At 38.9% G+C, this 24,706-nt stretch overlaps 7 protein-coding genes and 1 pseudogene across 8 annotated transcripts; 3 read left to right on the plus strand and 5 right to left on the minus strand.

Annotated features, from left to right (window-relative positions):
* Nucleotides 1-1,052: 1,052 nt before the first annotated feature.
* Nucleotides 1,053-3,129, minus strand: GCK72_017520 (uncharacterized protein; the record flags this gene model as incomplete). Its single annotated transcript, XM_053732129.1, has 4 exons — nt 1,053-1,229; nt 1,278-1,627; nt 2,628-2,757; nt 2,806-3,129. The coding sequence occupies 4 exons, from the start codon at nt 3,127-3,129 to the stop codon at nt 1,053-1,055; spliced, it is 981 nt and encodes a 326-aa protein (XP_053581042.1).
* An 866-nt stretch (nt 3,130-3,995) lies between these two features.
* On the plus strand, nt 3,996-4,977 carry GCK72_017521 (uncharacterized protein; the record flags this gene model as incomplete). Its single annotated transcript, XM_003112400.2, has 4 exons — nt 3,996-4,034; nt 4,079-4,208; nt 4,463-4,818; nt 4,861-4,977. 4 exons carry the CDS (start codon nt 3,996-3,998, stop codon nt 4,975-4,977), a joined length of 642 nt encoding a protein of 213 aa, XP_003112448.2.
* A 10,158-nt stretch (nt 4,978-15,135) lies between these two features.
* Nucleotides 15,136-16,033, plus strand: GCK72_017522 (uncharacterized protein; the record flags this gene model as incomplete). The annotated part of the gene is made up of 3 exons (XM_053732130.1): nt 15,136-15,461; nt 15,562-15,659; nt 15,711-16,033. 3 exons carry the CDS (start codon nt 15,136-15,138, stop codon nt 16,031-16,033), a joined length of 747 nt encoding a protein of 248 aa, XP_053581043.1.
* Nucleotides 16,034-16,184: 151 nt separating this feature from the next.
* On the minus strand, nt 16,185-16,839 carry GCK72_017523 (uncharacterized protein; the record flags this gene model as incomplete). The annotated part of the gene is made up of 2 exons (XM_003112782.2): nt 16,185-16,499; nt 16,576-16,839. 2 exons carry the CDS (start codon nt 16,837-16,839, stop codon nt 16,185-16,187), a joined length of 579 nt encoding a protein of 192 aa, XP_003112830.2.
* Nucleotides 16,840-17,179: 340 nt separating this feature from the next.
* GCK72_017524 (uncharacterized protein) lies at nt 17,180-18,498 on the minus strand (the record flags this gene model as incomplete). The annotated part of the gene is made up of 4 exons (XM_003112410.2): nt 17,180-17,345; nt 17,390-17,655; nt 17,700-17,950; nt 18,027-18,498. The coding sequence occupies 4 exons, from the start codon at nt 18,496-18,498 to the stop codon at nt 17,180-17,182; spliced, it is 1,155 nt and encodes a 384-aa protein (XP_003112458.2).
* On the plus strand, nt 18,388-22,893 carry GCK72_017525 (annotated as a pseudogene). The gene is made up of 5 exons: nt 18,388-18,503; nt 19,026-19,646; nt 20,080-20,301; nt 20,444-21,167; nt 22,765-22,893. Coding segments are annotated over exons 1-5 (1,812 nt in total).
* On the minus strand, nt 18,985-21,188 carry GCK72_017526 (uncharacterized protein; the record flags this gene model as incomplete). Its single annotated transcript, XM_003112340.2, has 3 exons — nt 18,985-19,751; nt 20,077-20,305; nt 20,364-21,188. The coding sequence occupies 3 exons, from the start codon at nt 21,186-21,188 to the stop codon at nt 18,985-18,987; spliced, it is 1,821 nt and encodes a 606-aa protein (XP_003112388.1).
* GCK72_017527 (uncharacterized protein) lies at nt 22,322-24,472 on the minus strand (the record flags this gene model as incomplete). Its single annotated transcript, XM_053732131.1, has 5 exons — nt 22,322-22,937; nt 23,364-23,497; nt 23,605-23,816; nt 23,859-24,100; nt 24,408-24,472. 5 exons carry the CDS (start codon nt 24,470-24,472, stop codon nt 22,322-22,324), a joined length of 1,269 nt encoding a protein of 422 aa, XP_053581044.1.
* Between the last annotated feature and the right edge of the window lie 234 nt (nt 24,473-24,706).

A 24,706-nucleotide genomic window follows, 5' to 3' on the forward strand; every position in this document is an offset into this window, starting at 1 on the left:
ACTTTGATTTTATTCGACGCTTTTTGCTCAACTCCGGGGGTGGCCTTATACTTATGTTACGCTTGAAAGTGCGCATTTTTCACATTTTTCCACGTCACCATCCTAGTTTTGGAGGTCATGTCACAAAAACATTTTCCTATGGGTATTTTTGGATGAGGAATCCGAATCCGTTATTAGTTTTAACCAGAAATGTTCCGCTGAGCCAATAAACTCAATTTCATGGGTGGCCTTATACTTGTGCTACGCACTGTATGTGACCTTGTTATTTTTTAAATTGTTACGAAGTTAGTTTCCTTCGGGTTTTTATGTGAAATTTTGTTTGGATCTTCTATTTGTTTGCTCTCAAATGCAATGATACTCAATAATTATCTATATTGAATAAACAGTTTTTCAATTTCCTTTTGAAGGAAATTTCACCTAAAGTTACTCCGTCAGAACACGAAAGTAATGAGATTTGAAATTTTGAAAGCAAAGATGGAAAGACAACGGCGAGACGAAGATAGTGATTTTAAGGAAATGTTTGGAACAAAATCGGTACCAACCGGACAAACTTTTTGAAAACCGAATTATCGTAAATACTGTATTATAACGGCATGCCGTTATATTTTTTAACTACCTCCGAGAGAAATGTTGTGGTTTCAGAAACTCATTAAAATTAAACGAAAAAAGCTTTTTTGGATGTTCTATTCGCTGATCAAGAAGTTACAAATACCGCTTCTTCTAATCAGACCAAAGAAAAAACACGGGATAATTATAATTATTATTATATATTATTCATGAATTCTGAGTATAGACGGAATGCCGTTATAATACAGTGCCGTTCTATTACAGGTGCCGTTATAATACAGTATTTACGGTATACATTATAATAATACAAGTTTATTATATCTTAAAATGAATGCCAACGAGAAAATCAAAAATAGGATGAGTACATAAATCTTCACATTCAAAGATAGATTCTAAAATGAATAAGCGATTCATTTTAACTGCGTTTTCATTTCTGTTGAAAACACGTGTGTTGGAGAGAAAACCAGGGGAAGGAAACAATGGAATCAGGAGTCGAAAAACACATTCATCTGCATATTGAACGGAGCTAAATTGAAACTCTGTGAGTTGATGAGTGGAGGAAAGTCACTCCCACCATTCGTACTGCTGGAGCTTGATTGAGGAGAACGGTCCGATTGATCAGTTTTGTCTCGTTGACGACGGTTTTTGAACCAGTTGGATATCTGAAAGAAAATGGGAGAGATTCGTATGTCAAAGTCAATTAGACTTACCTGCACAACTTTCAATTTGGTGACTCTTGAAATATCTCTTTTCTGCTCCTGACTTGGATATTGAGTGACATCTTGGAAAAACTTTTTGAGATATTTTCTGCTTGAATCTTTGAAACTGTATACTGTCTCTTCACCGTCCCAAATCGTCTTCGGTGGCGGAAACTTTCTTCTCAATCTGTACTTCTCCACTGGATTCAACTCTTTTCCTCTCTTCAATTGACTCTCTTTGTATCTCGCGTAATGCCAGATTTCTTGAAGATCAGTGAAATAGATTTGTTGGAAATGACGAGTCGATAAGAGGTGGAACAGTCGTTCGAAGTCGTTCGAGTGGTAGAGAGCGTATGTGTACGCTGAAATTGGATAGTGGAGGTTGCGGCGAGAAATGTCGGGTAATAAGAAGGGGAAACGCAATAAATGGTGTCAAATTGGAGAAGTGTTGGGAATAACGCAATCGTATGAGGCATGATATATAGGTATCTTGCTGAGAAAAAAGGTCAATCTTGTTGAGAAAAAGAGCCGGGGGAAATTGAATCATAACGATATTTAGAGGTTCTCACAAGGGAAACTTAGAGGGTTGCAAGTTTGGAATCGTTCCAAATTGCTTCCAGACAATAAGGAGAGCTTGATTAGGGAGATCCCAAATTTTTGTTTTGTGCTCGTCCCTTCCCGCTGAGAAAAACCGTCTCAAAGTTTCACCCCTGTGGTTAAGCCCTGTTAGGTTAAGAGTGGCTTCTAAAACCATGGATGAAGACGGTTTTTCTCAGAGACAAGTGAAGAGCAAAAAACAAAAACTTGGGATATGCCCAATCAAGTTATATTTAATGCCTGGTAGCAATTCGGAACGATTCAAAAGTTGCGACCCTCTGATTTTCCATTGTCAAAAAAACAATAATTTCCAAATTTGTGCCAAAATGTTGTAATTAAATTTTCTCGATAATCTATCTTCAAATAATGTAGTGGAAATTTCCTCATTCACTCTTTGCGAACACTGTCTAAACCTTCTAATGATAAAAGCTTTCCTACGAGTCCGATCACAGACAACATAAAGCATACTGTATTTTTTTTTGTTAGTGAGCAGAAGATATTTGAAAAGAGAAGGAGCAGGAAGGCTAATTAACTAGGGAAGGATCCCGAATCAAGATGGAGTTACTGGTCGAACTTTGAGCTCAATTTTCTCGATTCCTGGATGCGTTTAGCAAAATTTGAAAATTGTTTTGAAAATTCCAGCTGATTTTCTTCCAACCATATAGGTCTCGACCCGTAACTCCATCTTGGGTCGGGATTCTTCCCTAGTAAGTACCCAAACTGCTTTACAGAACTTCAATCTAGAGATATATGTAGTTCACTCACCTACTACAATAGCTTCACTCCCAAAATGATCCAATGCATTGGAACCATAAACTGTTTTCAGCTGATTGAAAAAGGCGACTAGTCGTTCTCCATCTCTTGCTTGGAACAACGACGTGCAGATTGCTTCCATCTGAAAATGATAATTGACCAGGAAAGTCAAGAATCTAAATTTAAAAACCTGATCTAAATTATAGTCGCCCATTGGAAAACCGAACGTTGAAAGTGAGGGGGACGTTATAGACGGAGGAGGCGTCGGAATAATTGAAGGAGGTGTCAGAATATGAGAAGATGAAGACGAAAGCTCGTAAGGCTGTACTGCTCCAGATGATGCAAAATGAGACGGAAGGAGAGATGTTGTTGAGGGAATTTTCGATGTTGAAACTGACGAGATCGTCGAATATTGAAGATGTTGGTGCTGTTGATAACAGTCGAAATATGATGAAGTGTCGACGAGGTGTGGATCTTGCATGAAATATGGCGGGGGCGGGAGGAGGTTACTCATATCTCTTCGGGAGGTAACGTTCCTGCAGGACCAATGTGGGCGTGGCTTAATGCACACACACAGACAACAATATTGTGGTCCTGTACCACCAACACGCGCACCTGTAGAGCCCCCAGGAGTAGAGAACAGAAATGGATTAATTATAGGGCAGAATATGGGTGTCAAATTGGAGAAGCTCCTCGTTTGAAATATGAATCCCCTTATTGAAGGAAATAGGATTAGAAAAGAATGGAGGTGACGGTCCAATTTAATTGGATGACGATTTCCGTTTGACTTTTTGTGTTGCCTTATACGAAATTGGGAAAGAAAAAGATGACGATAACTCCTGGAGGGAAGATGGATGAATGAGGAATGAACTGAAAAGAAACATGAAGACAAAGTGCATTGAATGGATCTCAGATTACCTTTCTTCTCTTTCGGACTTTCCTTTTCATAGAAAACATTGAGACTTTTGAATTTTTCAACAGCAAGGATGACTTGCTCTGTTGCCAAGTGATTCTTGTTTTGTGGAGGAATTTTCAGATTACCGTAGAAAACGATGATGATGAAAGAAGCTATTTTGATGCTTCTCTTTGATGCGACTACCCACAAATTCTAATAAAATGTCTGAAGAATTCTTTCTTCTTCTTACTTAAAATTTTATGCAAAACTCACACTCATCATACTTCAATTATTATTAACACCATAAGCATTATTCAAGACTCCATGAACTTTCATGTTTCAATATCTCTTCTCCATCTGACTTCTTCTCATTTTACATCATCAGAAGCTCTAGAATCCATTGAGATTTAGCCGTCATTTTCTCATATTCTAACGCCTCCTTCCATAATTTGCCTTCTCCGTCTGTCATCACTCGATCAGGTGCAATGTCCAGCTATTCATTTTGTGGCTATGATATGAATCAGGTTGGTCTTCAGAATCAAGATCTATCAAAAAATTAAATTTTCAGATGGAAGTGATTTGCACGTCTTTATTTCAAACACGAGATGGTGAACGATTAGTGAGATTTTTTGATCAAGTGGAATCCGTTTACGGGGTGAATTCATTGGAACGATTTGGTAGTGAGCCAATGGTTGTAGGTGAGTGAGCAATTTTGGGAAAATAAGAATTGTCTGCTGAAAATTCAGTGTTTCCAGTTTTTGTAATCACAGACAATAGAAATAATCTAGTCGTAACAAATTTATTACGTTCATGAATTGAAAATTTGAAGAAGATAATTAAGGTTGAACTGATGACTATTTCGATCAATTTTGCAACACTAAATGCTAGATCTCCCTAATTTCCCAGATTCTGGAATTTTGAAAACTTTAACATCGCATACTTTAAATTTCAGCCTACGCCTACGCTCTCTTCCACTCAAATAACTTTACAAAACTCTACAATCTCCTTTCTACTCGTAACTTTGATAAGAAATACTTTGATGATCTAACAAAGATTTGGTATGAAGCAAAGTACAAAGAAGCTCAATTAAACAGGAAAAGTGGAGAAGAATTGACAGCAGTTGAACGACATAGATTGAGAAAGAGAACAGAACTTCCATCGACAATTTGGGATGGTGAGAAAACAGTATACAGTTTCAAGGATTCCAGCAGGAGATATCTAAGAAAGTTTTTCAAAGAAGTCACAAGGAAACCGAATCAAGAACAGAGAAAAGAACTTTCAAGAGTGACTGGATTGAATCTAACTCAGGTCTATTCAGTAGATAGTTCTGTAAAAATTGCATTTTTCCAGATCTCAAACTGGTTTAAAAATCGACGTCAACGACACAAATGTGACCTATCGGATTCATCCAGTTCAGGCTGTAATCAGAGTTCACAATATTCAAACTTGGTCGTCCCGTTCCATTAAACTTCATAGTATTGTTTTCCATAAATAAGGAAAAGACTAATTCCGTTAAAACGGAATTTCACTATTTTCTATCAAAATTTCCTTGTTTTTTCACATTCAGCCGATAATTTTTAATTTTTATTTTCACCCATCTGCAGACAATTCAATCCCAGTGTTGTCTTTTAAAATTGACCTGTTCATGTACATGACAATTCTTGTTTTGTTTTCTGGGAAGATTTCCCTGACCGGTCATGCATGGTCAAGCATGTCATGAGTAAGAGCAAATTCTTTTCAATACATTTAGTGAGATACAAAAATATGAAATATTATATTCGAAAATTTGCTATTAAACTTTTCTTTTACATGGAACAAAATTCAAGTGCGGACCTAAAAGATATCAGTGTCTGTTTTATCGATAAAAGTTTTTTAAAAAAGTCACTACGGATCAACCAGATACAGTCCGATAACGTAAAAAGAATAACAGTTCTACGTAAAAAAGACAACTTCTTTACTGAAAGATCAGTGTTTTCGAACGACTCTATTTTTATACCGTACCCTTTTTTCCTAGATACACAAATAACTCGACACATATTAGGCCCTCGTTTGGTCATCACCTGTCTCGTTCAAATACCTCACTCTGTCCTCATTATGACTATCTAAACGGTCTATATATTGAACCTCATATCTGCCACGTGGAATCTTAGTATACAGATGTATGCACTAATTCAGAAAGTCACTTCCCCCGGATACATCTGCTCTCAACACCAATTTAATGCTAGTTTCGACTGTTTATAACACCTCTCTTATCGAAATCTACGATCAGATAACTATAACAGGTGCATGTCGTAATAGGTGTCACCAAGATTTTACTTGTTGACTTATTACTTACAAGAGAAGGGAGGGAAAGAACTCTATGTATACATGATCCGATATGATTTCTACCAAAAGAAAAATCACCCTATTCGATTTTGACAGTTTTGTGTGCTATGTCGGTTCCATCTATTTTTGACCAATTTTTTGGATTTTTTTTTTGAATTTTACACCAAAAATTCCAATTTCTTGATACATAACTCGCTTTAGATTGAATTCTGAAGTTTAATTTTAAAAAATTTTCGGAAAAAAATTCAAAAAAAATTTGAATTTCAAACCCCGGGCCGACGGACTTCGCCGAGAAAAATTCCGATTTTGGCCCGGCCCGTGACAAGTTTGGAAAAAATGTCTTATACAGATCATTCCCTGAAAATTGTGATGTACAACAACATTATAAGTTCCAGGAGAAATTGTTGAAAAAAAAAATATCATTGTGGATGGAAATAATTTCAGTGAGCTACAAAACTCCAGCTCCGAAATTGGAAATTGAAAAGAAAATAAACGAGTTTTTTCAGAATGTTGTTGGAGAAAGTTGAGACAGATGTCACTAGTTGAACATCTATACCAGTAATCGTTCAAGGTCTTTTCGTACTGGTCATTGCTCAACGGCTGATCTTACCAATTTCTAGAAACTTAATCCGTTCTAAATTGTGTGTTTGTTTCTATTTCTTGACCTGTCAAAAATAAGTTTATTGCAATGAGATGTCAAAGTTGCAGGTGCTGTTAAATAGTTATACCCATAACGTATACTTATACATTTCTTAATAGCTTATTAGCACCGACCAGCTGTCATCAACTTCACTTCAGATGACCCCCCGTTGTGCTCTGTTGCACGTCTTCTCATTTCCCCCTCCTTCCTCTTCCTCCGGACGGATTAACACAATATGGTCAGTGCTCCAAAAAAGGGGTTTACCGGCAGGAAGGCGTAACGTTTATTGTGACGTGGCGCATAAAAAACGAAAACTTTACAGGAAGTGAATCCTAAATTTATAGAATAATAATAAAGAATCAACTTTTAACGTGAAGACAGTAAAAAAACTACAAGATCATTACGAAGATCACCCGGCGCGGTAAACTTCCGTCAAAAGCTATACAGTTACCGGGAATTTTAATATCTCAGTTTAATAATAAGGTAATTGAGTAGGTAGGGAACTATTATAACCTTATGCGTTGAGAGTTGATCGGGTTTTAAAACCATCTTTCAGTCAAACAACAACATTCAATCAAATCAATTTTCTTTGCAAAACAGATTATTTACAAAAAATAGTTGAGCGAGATCGAATAGTTTGACTGAAACATGGCATTACCGAAAAACAATCGCCTATCTATCTAAATCTCAGTTTGCTTAGGCACTGACAACGACAGTTCACAGAAATTCTCGTCCGCCTACCGTAGTCCCAGAGCGGCGACTATTTATTGGTAGAAAACTATGTTTTTGAATAAATTTAAAGGTATAGTCATAAGGTTTTGTTCTATTCCCGAGCCATTATTCTCAACTGTTTCTTTTCCGATTTATAGCCAAGAAGTTACAAAACTATTTTTTAACTGTCAGGTTCATTCATGGCGAAAAACATTCTGGTCCCTTGACATTGTTAGATTAGAGTAAGACAAGCAAGAAAACTTTGGATGATTGAATTATCACTTTTCGTAACTTCTGGGAACCTATGACCAGCAGGAAGACTTTTTTTCGACAAGGAACAGGCAATATCGTAGTAGTTAGTTACTTCAATATTGAAAAGATAATCGCATATTTTTCGGATAACTCACACCCCAAACGATTTTGCTAGAAATGATCTTCCTAACTTCGAATGCGTTTTATACGATTTGAAGCGAGATTCTTTCGAAGAATTGCAGAAATATCCTGACTTCTCGGTTCAAGTGGTTTTAGCTGGAAATTAATCTTGTCTTTAAACGTTCTGATATCTTGTATAGAACTTCGTTCGTGACTCACAATCAGGTACATAAAACGTACTCTCAACCTTGAAATATATTATTTTCCATCTTAGCTTCCCTTCGCTTTCATCTCAGACCTATCCAGTTTCTTCTCAAGTATTTCTCCTTCCCCTTCTTTCTTCCCGTTGTCTGGCGCCCCCATCATTCTTATCAGTTCGTAGTTCAGCCTCTTCGAACCTCTCTCCTGTTTTATGTGACACTGCAATCTCTTTTTCTCATTCTCTCTCGATCGCTTTCATTTCGTTGCTTGTACTTTCAGAAGTACACATTTCACCATCTTCATCTACAACTGCTTCTCCTTCTTCTTCTTCTTTGTTCATCTTCAGCTCCGCCCCAAATGGAACTGGGTGGCACCCCCGTCTAGTCGTCCATCGTTGCTTTCATATGCCGACCGCTCGTCTTCACCATCTTCATTCCAGTTCGAACAGCCTCCAAAAGTACACAAATTCCCTGTCGCCGTGTCCACCAACCAGCCAACCCAATTCGATGATACTTTCACCGAAAAAGTGCATGTCTGACTGTCGCGGGGGCCGTGTGGATGTGCCTGGTGCCTGTGTTCGCACTTTTTTCTGCACCTGAACAAGGACACTTCACAAAGAACGTTGTATCTGACAGATGAGATCGGTTGTGTGTGATTGGAGGAAATGAGGAGAAAAAGAGAAACGAAGGGAAGAGGAAAAAACGAATGCGTATGCACTGAGAGTATGATAAATCATGGCGCCCATGTAGAGACGCAGAGGTAACTGGCAAGGGAACGCGATATTGGGAACGAACAATTTGGGAGGAATGGACAGCGAAAGGGGGGCTAGAAAAAGAAAGGGAAAAAGACACTGTTTCGTGTTCTCATTTTCACTTTCGAATTTCCATTTTACAGACAGGAGAAATCATGATTCGATAAGATTTGTGAATGAAAAAAGTAAGAAGACTGAGGTGAGCCACCAGATATAAATTCAATAGCTTATTCCCTGCAAGACAGTTTTGCCTGACACTTGGTCAGGCGATTTCTTACTAAAAAATCAAAAACCATATATTATCGAAATAAAAAAGTTCCGACATTTTTTCCTCGTCGGTGTTTGCGGACTCAAGCCAAAATTATCAAATTTTGGCTTGAGTCCGCAAACACCGAGGGGGAAAAAATGTCGGAACTTTTTTGTTGCGACAATAGTAATTTATTTGTTCTATTAAATTTACTTCTTTATTTTATCATTTCTCAAAATTTAGTCAAGAGTATTACTGAAACTATCCTTAGCAGTTTATTAATAAAAATATAAAAGACCGTACACCAGGAAGTTGACCATTTTTGTTGTGTACAGTATCTCAGGATGCACTATTGAAAACTATTGGAACGTCTTGTTTTAAGAAATAATGAGTCTAGAAAAACTAGAAAAGTTGAACAGTCAAATTAATGAAACTGTACTCTAGACAGTGTCTCAAAACTTCAATGATCAGATGTACTTTCAACATACCGCCCATCGACCTGGGTTATCATCTTTTGAATCAAAGGTAATAATGTCAATTATCATTTCTCGCTCCCATCGTTCAACTTTCCACTCCAACTTCCCTTATGGAATCTTTCCCCCATTTCTTTTCAGAAATATCTTTCATAACTCAATACTTTGGGATTCTTCTGATTTGATGCCAAATGTTTTCACGTTCTACTAATCACTATGTACTTTCGATCCTCTGGCCCATGGCGCCGGTGCCAAGCGCCGAGAAGTCTGGCGTCCAAAAGTGCTTCTTCTTCTTCCTCCTCTTCTTCTCCTCTCAATTCTCAATTCTCTCTTTCCGTCCGCGTCAGAAGTTTCAGCCCCAGCCGTCTGCAGTGCCAGGCTCCTCCATCTGCCCTCTTATATTACTGCTCCAGGCTTCTGCTCCCAAATGCTCTTGCCCTCTTATTCTCGTGTGGGCGGAGCTGCGATGACTTGCGGAGAGCGAGGCGGCACGGAGACAACGGGCGCCACCAGCCCTCTCCTGTGCCAGGCTCGGTACCGTGTACTTTTATAAAAGTGCACCATTGACGCGGCGCGCGGACGCTGCTGGACGACCGCGCCAGTGTGAAGAAGAGAGGTTCTAGAGAAGAGAAGAGAAAAAAAGAAGTGGCGGACGGAGGGGTATTCATTTTAGTCTCGTTGGGCTGTGTGTAAAGAATGAGTGTGCAGAAAGATAGCCTTTCGTCCGCAGAGGGCATGGCTCCTCGACTCTCTCTTTCCCCTGTTCTATACATGCATACACTCTTTGGAGGCGCCGGCTCCTTCGGCTCCTTCTGTTCCCTGTTCTAGTCTAGCTTCTAGTCACCTCGCGTCCTAGAGCTCTGGTGCTGCCAAAGACATCCAGACCTCTTCCTAATCACCCATCATCTTCTTCTTCTTGAACTAGTCCTAATATGAGCAGAACATCAAAGAAGCATACGCAACTCTTCATAATCCCATAATCGTCTAAATTTGACACCCTTTCTTACCTTCCGTTTTGCTCAATTATTACCGATTATCGACATGGCGGTAAGTGTTGTTGTTGTTGTACCCTTTTTGTGGTCCAACATGCCGCCACATAACAAAAAAGCGACGTGTCAAAGTAGAGGTAGGTGCGAGAAATGACGGAACCTCACAAATCAACGTTCATTGTCTCGTAGCTGCTTCAACTGTGCCCACTGACGCAAATCAACTTTTTTTCGAGGGATTACTTTGATTTCATTAGAGAACATGAAGATATGAAGCAAAATGATCGAAAAAGTATGAGACATTTGGAGGCTATGAAGGATCACATGGGGATACTGTAGGGGTGTATGAAGAGATGAAAGGAGCTGGAATTTTACATAGTTTGGAAAGAAAGTTGTAGTTTCTTTTGTATGAATAAAAGATGGATCTCTGTTGATTTCTTCCTTTTGTAGGAATACGGTTCTATTCTATTGATCTTTTGGTTTTTAGGCGAGAAACGAACATCTAGGGTTACTGTACTTTTAGTGTTGTTCCAGATCAACGGGTTCAAAAAAATACTGTCTGATCAAAATTTATGTGAGTGAGCATTTCTTAACATTTGATTATTAGTAGGAAGACAAGGATCCTTCAGTTTGACTTTATTCAAATCTAGTTTTCACAATTTTGTTTTAGAATACCGATTGTTCCAATTCGAAAAAGCAAGATTTTTTTTAACTATCATTTAAGAATATAATATTCAGCAATTAATTAATGTGATAAGACATTTCAAGAAAGGGTCCGCCTTATTTCTTGAGCAGGAAGCGTCATAATCAATTCGAACCATTCGCGCTGTTTACTTTTTTTACTTTTATGTACGAACAACGATTTTTTTCGAAAACGTCAGAGTGAATTGAGTTGACGATCTGATAAAGAAATCAATACAAAAACGATTGATGTTTCTCTAGATAGTTTTCTAAACGTTTGAAGTCATATGGTTTAAAAGCAAAAACGTCATGCAATACGTACAGTATCCCATAATATTAGCAAGGTTCTTCACAATTACACCTATCTTTGAAGATCTTTCGCTTTTTTTTCTAGGTTCGCAATCTCCCTTTTGCAAGAGAAAAAAAAAAACGTCTGCACCGTCTGCATGTCTTCTTTCAAATTGAGATACACCATTCCTCTTTCGTCTCATTCCTTCCATTCCACCTTGATGATACCATCGAAGGGGACGCGACGCCTTCCTGAGTCTTCTGAAGAACTACGGTAGCTGCTGTTGCTGGCGTCGTTCCTAGCCGTTAGTCCGATTTGCAGGCGCCGCCCCCTTCTCTTGCCCGATTCACTCCTCTCCGCGTGCTACCCCCTTCTTCATTCCGCTCCCTTCCAACCACCACATCCTCCCCTCATTGATTTCTTCTAACCCTTCTACCTATTCCATTTCTACTACTCATTCTCTTTGATATTCTGAATATTTTCTGAAGCAAAGGTAAGTAATTTCCTTCAAATTCATACCGGATGTTGAGGTAGGCTCAGTAGATGCGATCAGAGTTGTGCCTCAGGCGTTCCTCACATCTTCTTGCCTAACTCGCCTTCCTTTATGTTTAACCTTTTTTCTCTTTTATAATCATCAAAACCAATTGACACGTATTAGGTAATGTTTTCAAACAATCGAGTGTAAGTGGGGCCGTATGCCTCTTCCCTCTTTTGTTCCCCCGACAATTGCTCCTCACTCATTTAAGGATTATCCCCTCACCCATTTTCTTTTCGGGATGCTCAACACGATTGGCTTTAAAGGGAAAAAAGAGCGACAGGTGCGACGGGAATAGGCTTTGATTTAGATTGTTTGGCATCAAAAAAGGGGAAACGAGGGACTGAGGTTTGATATGAAGGTTTGATGGGGGGGGAATCGATTGAAAGAGAGTGTACGGAAAGATGAGAAAATGATGGTGATGCTGGGGGAGGGTGATGATGAAAGTGTACGGTAGAAACACCTGAATATCCCAACTTAGCGATTTGTGTCCTAATGGGTATGAAATTTAAACCGGATGAAATTTAAAAAGAGTTTCAATTTCCGGATATCTTAACTGACGCTTGCATGATTATCACCTAGGGATAGTTATTCAGTTTATAGATGTCCAGTATCCTCTGATAAGATCACTCAGGTTGCCGACGAGAATACAAAATGTGATTGACTTTAAAAACAAACTGAAACACAAGAAGTACCGTAACTCTCTACTTTTGCTCTAAATGAACTTTTGAACGTATATTTTTAATTCATTCAGTGATTAGCTTTCATGATCGGCAGTGATGTAATGTACTTTTGAGATTCTTACCAAAAGATCAATGAATAACACGGAACTGAAGGAGAAAGTGCATACTGATATGAACTTTGTAGTGTTTTCGGCTGGATTTAGAAAGGATTCATCGACTTCAATATCTTTGTACTTTCAGACTTTATGATTCAGCTGATGATGTGGAATGAGTGTATCAAGGTGTGGAAAGAAGACAATTGCAGAAACAAGAGATTATACTTCAGATACGAAGATGTTTGTAATACGTCTGGAATAGGATATGAGATTGAATCGAAAACTCCGGAAGGTGTGGAATTCAACAACCTGCAATTTGGAGAGTTTTGGGTTTACAGACTATCGGAAAACATTTTTTATTTACTCAGTGGTGATCAATTTATTCTGAATGAACGCCACTCCTCATCAGATCAACAAACAGATATTCCGACTCCAAGAAGCTGTCAATTGGTAACGATGTAGTGGTCCACAGATGGCCTTTTGTTGATGAGTGTTACCGTAGTCATTCGTTTAGTTTTTCTCATCAAAACCCACACAAACCCAGAAATAACGACGTGTTTGAATGCGTTCTTATACTACGCGTAGCCATGATTTACAGCTTCTTTCTCCGCAGCTCTGGCTACCAATTTTCTTTTTGTCTTCCCTTTTTTTGTTTCGCATTGGAAGGATCTAGCAGTGCAGTTAATTGAAAGAAGACTGTGTGACTGAGGTTATGTGAAATATCACAAATACAAGATATTAAATGGTAAAGTTTCCATATTAATTTAGAATCTGAAGTTCTGACGTCACGAGGTTTTTCAGGGTGACGTTCGAAACTGGTTTTATAGGAAAATGTCAGAAGTTTTTAGAAAAGAGTCTGGGAAACTGATGATGAAATGAAATCGTATGACATGAATCTGTTAGAATACCTATTTTTGGCTACTTGACACGGTAACGTATGTACATTTTATTCGTTCAAATTGTTGTGTGTAGGTGTTATCCAACTCTAAATCTTCATTTTTGCATGTAGTTCAAAATACTTTTGTACGATACTCTCCATGGCAGATATCCTCTTAGGAGTGCGCAAACTTCTGATTGTTCTCTATTTACAGTACCGACCAGTGTTTCGGTTTGTCTTCCTTCTTGTCCCATAATTTAAATTTTTTAAAGAACTGTAGATCGAACCTAACCTCCAGTTTTGTAGCTGACAACTTTTTGTACGAAACCATTCTGAAAAGTTATATCATCATTTTAGTCCATCATTTTATAGAGCTCCAAAATCTTACTATTCTGCTCTGAAATAGTGCAAGTGGGCAGCTACTTTGCTGATCTGTAACTTTTCAGAGAGATCTCGTACAAAAGAGTTGTTCACTGCAATAGTGAAGCTCAAGGTTTGATCTATAATTTCGACACACATTGGCATTAAGAGACACGGAGACACGAACTCGAAATGAAACGTTATTCACTGAAAACAGCAATAATCAACATCCGGTACAGTAGCACTGAAAGGAAATATCTGTGGTGGAAATCAGCTAAAAAGAAAGTTGCAAACTACAAAAATATACTTGTAAGTTGCGAAACACTGAAATTTTGAAGCTGTTCACCCTGATGACCTGTAATTTTTCAGAAAAGCCCCGTGCAAGAAAGTTGCCAACTACAAAAATGAAGTTCTAGGTTTGATCTATAACTTCTACAAAAACTGATATCATGAGACAGCCATTAATGGGGTTATAAAATGTAAAAGTGTATTTTAATATATTTTTTTCTTATTCACGAGCGTCGAGAAATGATTTTTTTTAATAAATGTTAGTTTAGCGTTGGTCTAACAGCGTTCTCCCCCTGTTTTGCATTTTTCGGCATGCTTATGTAGATAAATGGGAAACTGACTGTCAAAGAAGGGGGAGAAATATGAAAAAGAATGGGAGAAAAACGTATAAAAAATACATTTTTCACCGTTTGTGAATAAGGTGAAATATGTATTAAAATACATTTTTACATGACCTGAATAACCCCTAACACCGTGGCTTGAAATTCATTGTTCCTCGCCGGAAATAGCAGGTATCCAGCCTTTTGAGAGGTACGGTAGTAAGTTTTTAACACGGACATCACCACCGATATATCCATATATCTTTCTCTGATCAAAATTTGACAAAACGTGATCGTATTGCTATATGAACATGTAACTTGTAATATCTAGAAATTTTGAAAATTGACATGGTGCCAAACATTACCGTAATCGGTCGCGTTTATCAGTAAAGCGATCCAGATCGAAGATATTTCAACCTACCCCTCAATGTACTAGTTTTTTTTGTTGAGAATCCTGAGAATATCTGGTTAATTTTTAGTTAAAATTCAATGTTGTTCCATCAAAACAGCAACAGATTGTACCATTTTCAAACCTCTACCTATCTAGTTTAATTTGAGCACAAATGATTTTTCGTTGGTAGCCCTCGTACCGATATTCCTAGTGTACAAACAAGTGTCGTTTTCGGGTGACACGCTGTTTTCACAAACAACTACTTTTCTATTGTTCTGTTTTTCTTTTTCATTCAATCTGAACTCTTGACAAACAAAATGAAATCTTTCTTTCCCGAAATGGTTCTGAACCGCCCGTGCTCTCCTCTTCCATTCAGATTTTCCATCTCGATATGCTGCAAATGTTCGTTTATTTCATTCTAGTTGTATTCTACCCATATCCCGTTTTGTCTAATAAATGTTCGGATGCTCATCATGATTGTCGATTGATTGCCGTAAAATGTTTATCACCGAACCGGATTGAGCAGAAGTTGATGGAAATCGCATGCCCACTGACATGCGGATACTGTATTTCAGATAATATAGTTAGTGGAATAGTGAGCAGTACAACGGTGAAACCCTCAGAGAATATAATAATGCCTTCGAAATGTATTGACGAAGCGGATGATTGTGCAGATCGAATCAATTTTTGTCAAAGGAAGTTTTATAAAAGAATGATGAGTTTACAGTGAGTTTTTTCTTGTCTTAATTGATGTTTGCATCAATTATTAATGAAATATTTCGATAATTCCAATGTTTTCTTAACTTTTTAATGTGTAACATTTCAGATGTGCAAAAACATGCAAATTCTGTGATCCAGATGAAGAATATGAAGAAGAGGAAGCAGAAGATAGTCGAGAAATCCATTTATCCAATATGAGATCGAGTGAGTCTGATCGATTTACACATATTTCAGCAATTATGTTTTTATCTGCAGAAATAGGAGAAGAAAATGTCCAAAAATTGGAAGAGCTGAAAATGGTAGACGATGTTATTGAGTTGATGCGGCAAGTCACTGCTTCGTCGGCTGCTGAGAAGAAACCACGAAGGTTTTCGAAGAAACCAGGGAATTTCTCTGCGGAAGTTACAAATTCGCAGGATGATTGTGTTGATAAATCATCGGATTGCGAACGAAATCGGAAGCTGTGTACTCATAAAGCATATACTTCACTTTTCCAAAAGATTTGTGCGAAGACTTGTGAATATTGCGGATTGGCAGATTCAACCAACGATCTCGAATCTTCAGGAGAATTGTTTTAGTTTTTGGTTTGATTATTTTGGATTTTTAGTTATTGAAGACGTTTTAATAAAAACTAAACTTCACTAAAAACAAACAGAACTCAAAAATTAAAATAGTAACAAAAAGGCAATACTAACTTGAAAATTAAATTATTGAATGAAAACAACGGAATCATTCGCTCTTCAACTCTCCGCAATCAGAGATAGTGACGACCTTCGTTGGTGTTCCGGATCGGGAACCAATTTGCTCGACCTTCTTCACAACAGACATTCCATCGGTGACTTGACCGAAGACAACGTGCCCTCCATCGAGCCATGGGGTGTCAACTGTGCAAATGAAGAACTGCGATCCGTTGGTGTTCGGCCCAGCGTTGGCCATTGACAAGCATCCTGGTCCGGTGTGCTTGAGATCAAAGTTCTCATCCTTGAACTTCATTCCATAGATTGATTCTCCACCGGTTCCGTTGTGACGAGTGAAGTCTCCTCCCTGTAAAATTCGAATTAAATGCAAGATATTTTCACTAAATTAAGAGATATTTCAAGAAGTCAAATGGATTACTCACCTGGATCATGAATTCAGGAATGATTCTGTGGAACTTGGATCCTTTGAAGTGAAGTGGAACTCCACTCTTTCCGACACCTTTCTCACCGGTGCACAGAGCACGGAAATTCTCGGCGGTCTTCGGCACGACATCACTGAAAAGTTCGAAAGTGACACGTCCGGCTGGTTCTTCTCCGATTGATACGTCGAAGAACACTTTGGGTCGTTGAGAAGCAAATCGCAACGATTGTCCGGCGAGTGTTGAGGCACGGAGCAGGAATTTCATGTTTTTACCTTCAAAAGAATGGATATGAGCATTTATTTTATTTTTTTCAACAAAAACATGGGAGAAAACTACTGATACGGAGTCACTTCTAGATGAAATGTAAAAGAACGTGAAAATCGCGAAAAACTGATTATAACGCAAATAAATTGTTTACTGGCACATGTTGGCCACGGAAAACGCGTCAAGACACATGCGCGGTTTTTTAAATTTGAGAGGCTCTGTGATTTTTGCATACAAAGTTAGAAATCCTCTTATTTAACGATGTCTGGAAATTGTTTACGAAATTTTTTGAAAAATAAAAAAAAACACAAAGTGTTTTATTAAGCAGCAATATTATTTTTCATGCCTTTATAGCCAAAATCAGCAAGTTTTCCGGGGAAACTTCTGGTGGAACGTATTCGATGATTTTAGTTTCGAATCCAACGCTTTCTAGCCAAATCGCTCTTCCAACTTCCAAAATTGCTTTTGCGCGACGGCCTAATTCAACCGGTGGGTGTAACGACTTCCTGGAAAAAACAACATGTTCAACAGAAATGTAACAAAACAGTACCATCCACCAGAAGTATCAATGTTTACAGATCCATTTGTTGCAAACGATGCCACGTATCGAAGTGCAGCAAACGATGCTTCGTCATTCATTTCCCATTTCTCCAAAAACTCATGTCCTCCATATTCAGCGAATCTCGATTTGTGATGACAACACGGAATGAGTAGAGCTGCATTGAACTTCAAACCACTATTTCTCAGAGATCGGATTCCAGCATCTGTGGCACTTCCACAGAAGTGTTTGCATACAGCCAAAATTTCATTAGAATTCTAAAGTTACATTGAAAGAAACAGTTCAAAATCTCACTCGATACCTTTAATTCCTCAATTTTAGACAAATCCATGTGCTCAATAGCACAACGATATCGACTCATCGATAGGTTTGGATTTTCTCGTTTCGCAGCGGTATCAAATTTGTTTCTAGAACCACTTCGATCCATTAGTATGTAGTTTCCGTTTGGTGCAGCTTTTGAGATCCAATAAGCGAGTTGTCCCTTTCCAGCACCAAGTTCAAACATGCAAGACGAGGAAGATGAAGGAAGACATCCAGAAGATTCGAGATGCCCTGAAAAAAGTTTTTTCTTCTTTTTTTCGGCAAATCTGATGAAACTTTTGTATCGACGAAGAATTACGCTACTCACCTAAAATCGAAGAAATCTGCACTAAATGTTTCCGTTTCTCTGAGCAAAGTTGTGTATTTTCAGCTAGTTTTTTGTCGACAAGTTCGTTATTCTTGTTCTCCACAATCAGCCGATACTTAACATCAGTTTCGTAGCAATCCCAGATTTTGTGAACAACTTCACAAATTTCTTCTTCTGTCGCTCTCCTGTCAATTTTATCGGTGGATTTCGTCTCACCACGAATCGAATTCGCATCGATTTTGATATATTCCGCTTCTATGATTCTAGAATTGCATCGTTTTAAATGCAATTCGAGTTCTGATTTCAGAATTGTGTGTTTTCCATCGTTCGGACAAATCATTCGTTCCGTATTACTCGGATCATGAATGGAATGTTCTCCACAAAACCGATTTCCACGTTTCACCAACATTTTACATCGCCGCTTCTTGATCGGAAGAATGTATTCACAATTCTTTTGACTCTCCGATTCCATTCTGAGTGAGCGAGATTTTCAGGTTTTTCCTAGAAGTTTATTGCTAATTTTTTAATTGGCATCTCCATAGTATTATACATATCACAACGCAGTAAAACATATTTCGTAAGACTATACGGGTTGTTGTCGTAGAAAATAAAAGAGAAATGGACGGGAAAATGTAAATAAATCTATTCAACAAGAAAAAGAATACAACGGTTAGAGAAATTAAGTGAAATTGATTACGGTTTTTTTCAAAACAAAACGGGACAAGGAGGACCAGATACATTGTGTGTGGTTGGAATTTCTTGAAGTCATAAAAATCTACAATAAGGAAAGAAAGGTGCAATAAATATTTGAAATTTGTGTGGAATGTCAAATCAATCAAACATTTTTGAGGATAAAACTCTGTGATGGGCGTTTTGATGACCTACTTTCATCTAAAAAAGTAAGCGGCGGAAATGGACTAGCGGGGAAAAATTCGGAAAGAGAAAAAGTACAGTGAATTTAATCCTCAAGATTTCTGAAAGCGTTAGCCATAGCTTCAGCCAAATCATCGTAGTCCTTGCGAATCTTAGCTTCACCATCGGCAACTGGGTCCTTGAATTTCATAGCCGAAAGTTGGTAGATCAAGTCTCCCATGCTATCCTTGATAACGTTCCATGTGATCTTGTTGTCGGACTGAGCGGTGACTTCAACGGAGTGACGGGCCAAATCGTAGAATCCAATCATGTTCTTGAGCATACCGACAGTCTTGTAGAATGGGCAGAAACGATCGTATTTGGTGTAACCGTTTTGTTGCAAGAAGTCGTCCTTGATGATCTTGGCAACCTCAAGAGTGATCTTGTCAGACTCGGCAAGGGAAGCTTTTCCGACAAGTTGCACAATTTCGGAAAGATCCTCTTCTTCTTGAAGAATCTCCTTACACTTGGTACGAAGATGCACGAACTCTGGATAGTTCTTCTCGTAGAACTCCTCAAGAGCACGCATGTACTTGGAATAAGAGATGAGCCAGTTGATAGATGGGAAATGTTTACGTTGGGCGAGCTTCTTATCCAATCCCCAGAACACTTGTACGATACCGAGGGTAGCAGATGTAACTGGATCGGCGAAATCTCCTCCTGGTGGAGATACGGCTCCGACGATGGTGACGGATCCCTCGCGTTCTGGTGATCCAAGGCACTTGACACGTCCGGCACGCTCGTAGAAGGAGGCGAGACGAGCGGCAAGGTAAGCTGGGTATCCGGAATCGGCGGGCATTTCTCCGAGACGTCCTGGAAAAGAAATTCATTTAGATGTTTCGTTTTTTGAAGTTTTCATAATTGGAATTTGAACAGCATGATATCAAAATATTTTCTTTAACAAGGTGAAAAGATAACTCCCGCTTCTAACTTGAACCGTCTTGTGGATGAGATTATTTTTGGATAATTCGTATTTTTGAATTCTCCGAGAATATTTTAACTGCGACAGCACGCAAAAAACGGTTCCTATGTTTCCTATTCTTTGAATAAACCTAGAAGATGAGATGAAAATAATGTCTTCTTACAAAATGAACTTTTTAGAAATTCGATAATAGTTTATAATTATATTAAAACTCACCAGAAATCTCACGAAGAGCCTCAGCCCAACGAGATGTGGAGTCGGCCATCATAGCGACATTGAGACCCATATCACGGAAATATTCGGCAAGAGTGATACCAGTGTAGATGGAAGCCTCACGAGCAGCTACAGGCATGTTGGAGGTGTTGGCGACCAATGCGGTACGCTTCATGATAGATGTGGTGACACCTTCGACTTCCATAGTGAGTTCTGGGAAATCACGAAGTACCTGAAGTTAAATTAGTTATTTTTTACAAAATTAAAATGATTTTATTTGAAAAACTCACTTCAGACATTTCGTTTCCACGCTCTCCGCATCCGACGTAGATAATAGCGTCAGAGTTGGAGTATTTGGAGAGTGATTGAGAAATGACAGTCTTTCCGCATCCGAAAGCTCCTGGAATGGCGGTGGTTCCTCCTTGGACACATGGGAACAAGGCGTCGAGCACACGCTGTCCACAGAGAAGCGGGTTGTTGGCGGCGAGCTTCTCAGTCACTGGTCTTGGGTTTCTGACTGGCCAAACTTGAAGCATAGAGAACTTTTGCTTGCGTCCAGCGAACTCCAACTCGAGAAGTGGGTCAGTGACGGTGTATTGTCCAGAAGAGGCAACGAAGGTGATTGTTCCGCAGGCACTTGGTGGCAGAAGAATCTTGTGCTTGATGAGCAAGTTCTCATCGACTGTTCCAATGATATCTCCTCCAGTTACGTGTCCTCCAACACGAAGATCCTTGTTAACAGCGAAGTCCCAACGAGCGTCACGGGACAAGGCGTTGGTGGAGACTCCCTTTGGAATGTAGATGGATTGGGTGATATCAGCAATGTCCTTGAGTGGACGTTGAATTCCGTCGAAAATCGAACCCATGATACCTGGTCCCAACTCGACGGAGAGAGGCTTTCCGGTACGAAGTACTGGATCTCCGATGGTGACTCCGGAAGTTTCCTCGTAAACCTGGATGGTGGCGTAGTCACCCTCGAGACGAATAATCTCTCCGACAAGTTCTTGATGTCCGACACGAACCAACTCGTACATGGCGGATCCGGCCATCTTTTCGGCTGTGACGACAGGTCCGGAAACTCCGTAGACGAATCCGTACGAAGATTCTGCGGCCATCTTTTCCTGAAAATTTTTTGTTTTGTTTATTGTTTTAAAAATGAAGAAGAATGTAGCAAAGAAACCTCATTTTTTAACAAGAATACAGAGAATACTACAGAGTTTTTAGATTTCGGGCTAGAAGATGACGTGGAGGAAGAGGGAGATGCCATTGTCACCAACTAACTCAAGTATGACACGAAAAGGGCCAGGTAAGCGGATAAAGTTGAACCCTTATGAATATTCAAAGAGGAAACTTATGAATTGTAATCAATTTATAATAAAATTACAGTAAGTATTTTTGAAAAGGGAAAAGACACAAAAAACTCAAAATGGATAGAAATTTGTGGGGAAAAAGAGTGGAGAGCTAACAAAAGTTGGGGAACAAAACGGATAGAGAAGATGTGGTACGAGGAAGAGGGCGCTCACTGCACGGCATTCTACAACAAGAAAAAGTGGTTCGATTGGCGATGAGAAACGGCGGCATGCAACCGAGGAGGAATAGCGCGCCGAGAGCAGAGAGCAGAGAGTGAGTGTGTGGCCGTGGCGGTCGCAAAAACCAGGAATCGCCGGTCGTGCGACTAGAAACCATCGTCGAGGCGCAGCTTCGCCCTACTGAACTATGCGAATTCTATACAGGCGAAACTGGCGATAGAGGGTATTTGTATATAGGTTTGTTGGCGGGAGGGGAGGTTACACGTCTCTTTCAAGCAGCAAAATTAGATAATGGAGGAATTTTCTATTGAATAGACAGAGAAGAATATAGAACACTTATTTCGCGAGTTAGGAGCGGACGATTTGTTAGTTTGTCTTGAAATTGGTTCGGAAAAAACACCGAGAGTAGCGGCGCGCTGCGACATATCAAATACAGTAATCTTAAAGACGCAGTGTTCGCTGTAGGATAAAGGTCTCGCAGCGAAACAACTTTTGCGAGTAATCCATTTTTCGTTTTTAAATGAGCTTCCTGGAGATTTTCAAACATTCTCGGTCATTTTAGATTTGGAATATGTGAAACAATAATAAAAGCCTGTCATTTTTGATAAGAAAATATCTGAAACGGCCGTCAGCACCATAATGTTCAAGCACAAGAGGATCCGCTCAAATCTCGCACTGTGTACAATTAAATTACAGAGAACCATCTACAAATTACACGGTCACTTATTGCTTCTTTGTGGAGTGACTTTGAAGCAAAAAATGCCCATGTGATCGCAAATTTGACGGGTAATAAATAAACAATAAACGAGAAGTGATAAATAAACATAGACAGTTGTATATTTGAGAAGTCGTGGCTCGTCGATCTTTATATCGTAATATTGGTTGATCATCAGAGCGATTGGTCCCATATAAATCCAATCCCAAAGCGATAGTTCACTCCGACTCATGTGTGCGACAATTAATCGATTCGTGGCCTTGGCAGCCACCGCGCCAAATTGTAGAACAAAAATCACAATGAGATCGTCATACACTGTGGAAGCAGATTTGCTGTAGATCATGCAGTATGGGACGATGACAGCCATAAGTGGACAAATCGGGAAAAGAACCGAAGTTCCAGCAACCGTTGATCCGTTCTTTCCAACTCCATCAGTAAAAATTACAGCCAGATATCCAAGTGCTTGATAGACAGTTCCAAGAGCGACTGCAGCAAGAAGAAGATGTTTTAAATAATATCCGAATACTCCGATACTCCAGATTCCCGGTCCAAATACTGCTGTACACAGGAGCATAGAGATGATCGACCATTGCGCTTCTGTCACGTCGAAACGGGCGAATCTGGAAATTAATTTGATCTTTTAGAATCCTCCAGGTTTAAAATTCGACTTTTCAAAATTTCCCCCGTTTTCGAAACAAGAAACAAGTTTCGCAGATTTACAGGGAAAACTGTAAAAGTTTGGTAAAAAACGATTTTTGTTTCGACTCATGATTTTGTGGATTTGAAAATATCCAGCACTGAAGGATAATACAAACATGCGTTGTAACATTGAGTTGTCAAAGAACATAGATTGAAAATTCGAATAAAAAACTTAAAATTTTAATAATAATTTGTTCTAGATCAGGCTGAAACGATGAACCGAAAAACATCCAAATATGTTCGATTTCTCTCGACATTGGCCTTTAAAATGCATAAATTAAGAATGCGAGTGTTTTATTTCGTTTGAAGAAAGATCTGAAATTTGGCTGAAAAAATCACGTTATTACCTCAACTGGCCTGTACAATATGTGCTCCAATGTGCAGTGTAGAATAATGAAACAGAGATGAGGCAAGCAATGAATACACCGCATCGCACCGTTCCCAGTTGCAAAGCGTAGCACACGTTGAGAGTAACGAATACCTGGAACATTTTTCTCTCAAGACCAAATTAACTTATCAGAACGTATGATGTTTAAGAAACAATTATCTGTTTTCGTGCTTGTTTGAAAGAATTTTACAACGATTTACCTGCGAAGCAGAGTCACAACCATGATCGAATAGCTCTCCAAGTGGGCTCGAAGCCCCAATTCGTCTCGCTTGCTTTCCATCGGTTGCATCCAACGTTTGATATACAAATAGTCCGGCAGCCGCCAGAAAATATGCCCATGATGGTGCGGTTTCAGTAGCTGTTGGACAGTAGAATGAGAGCACCAGGACAGTTGTTAGATTCACAATTAGTCCTGAAAAAAACGATTTTTTCTGAGCATCACTTAAGAATTTACCAATAAGTGTCAAAAGATTAGGGGCCACCCACAACGGATAATAGAGCACAACGGCCTCCCAGAATTTCTTCATACACAGCTCATCGAGCCAAGAGGTATCAACGGCTGAATAAACGTGCTCATCGAGCCGCTGTAGCTCTTCTCGGGTGAGAAGACAATCATATTGGAGATAATGGTCGATCGTTTTGTAGCCGACTAGCGCATCGGATTCTTCGAAAGTTGAACGAGGGCGGTATGCGAATCTGAAAGATCAGCGTTTTCAAAAATAAAAATGTATCTTGTGTAGGCATAGATATATTTTCAGAGTTCTAGATTCTTCTTTTCGGGTGGATTTATTTTTATCAAACTTTAACAGGAAGATCAGCATTTTCAGGTCTTTTCATTTTTTCCCCTCCATCACAGAGGCATTCGCTAGCAATTTTTGTATCTGTGAATTAATTCAGAGCATAATGTCCCAATCAATAGCAAAAGAGAAGGAACGAGATCACCGGTTAACAGTCATATATGCCATTATATCCAAAATTTGCTTGTTTTATTCAAATAAGATACCTCTCTTTGGAACGATCCTTATCGGCTGCTCGATTGTTTTTCGACCTCGATCGGGTGGTCACCATTTCTACAATTACAGTTTTGGAAAAAATAAAATATATAAATGTTGAGAAGAAACGGATGATAAAGATGGAAATTTGAGAAAACTGTCATCAACCGGTCAATTTCGTGTTTTGTTGATATTCTCGTGTTTATTGATTATACAATTATCGACTATACAATAATATACGCTATTAAAAAACAATTTTTATTGAAAAATTGTGCTATAAATATTAGAACCGAGGTAATTAAGAGGTTTA

This window comes from Caenorhabditis remanei, chromosome V, assembly GCF_010183535.1.
Source record: "Caenorhabditis remanei strain PX506 chromosome V, whole genome shotgun sequence".
NCBI classification, from domain to species: Eukaryota; Metazoa; Nematoda; class Chromadorea; order Rhabditida; family Rhabditidae; genus Caenorhabditis; species Caenorhabditis remanei.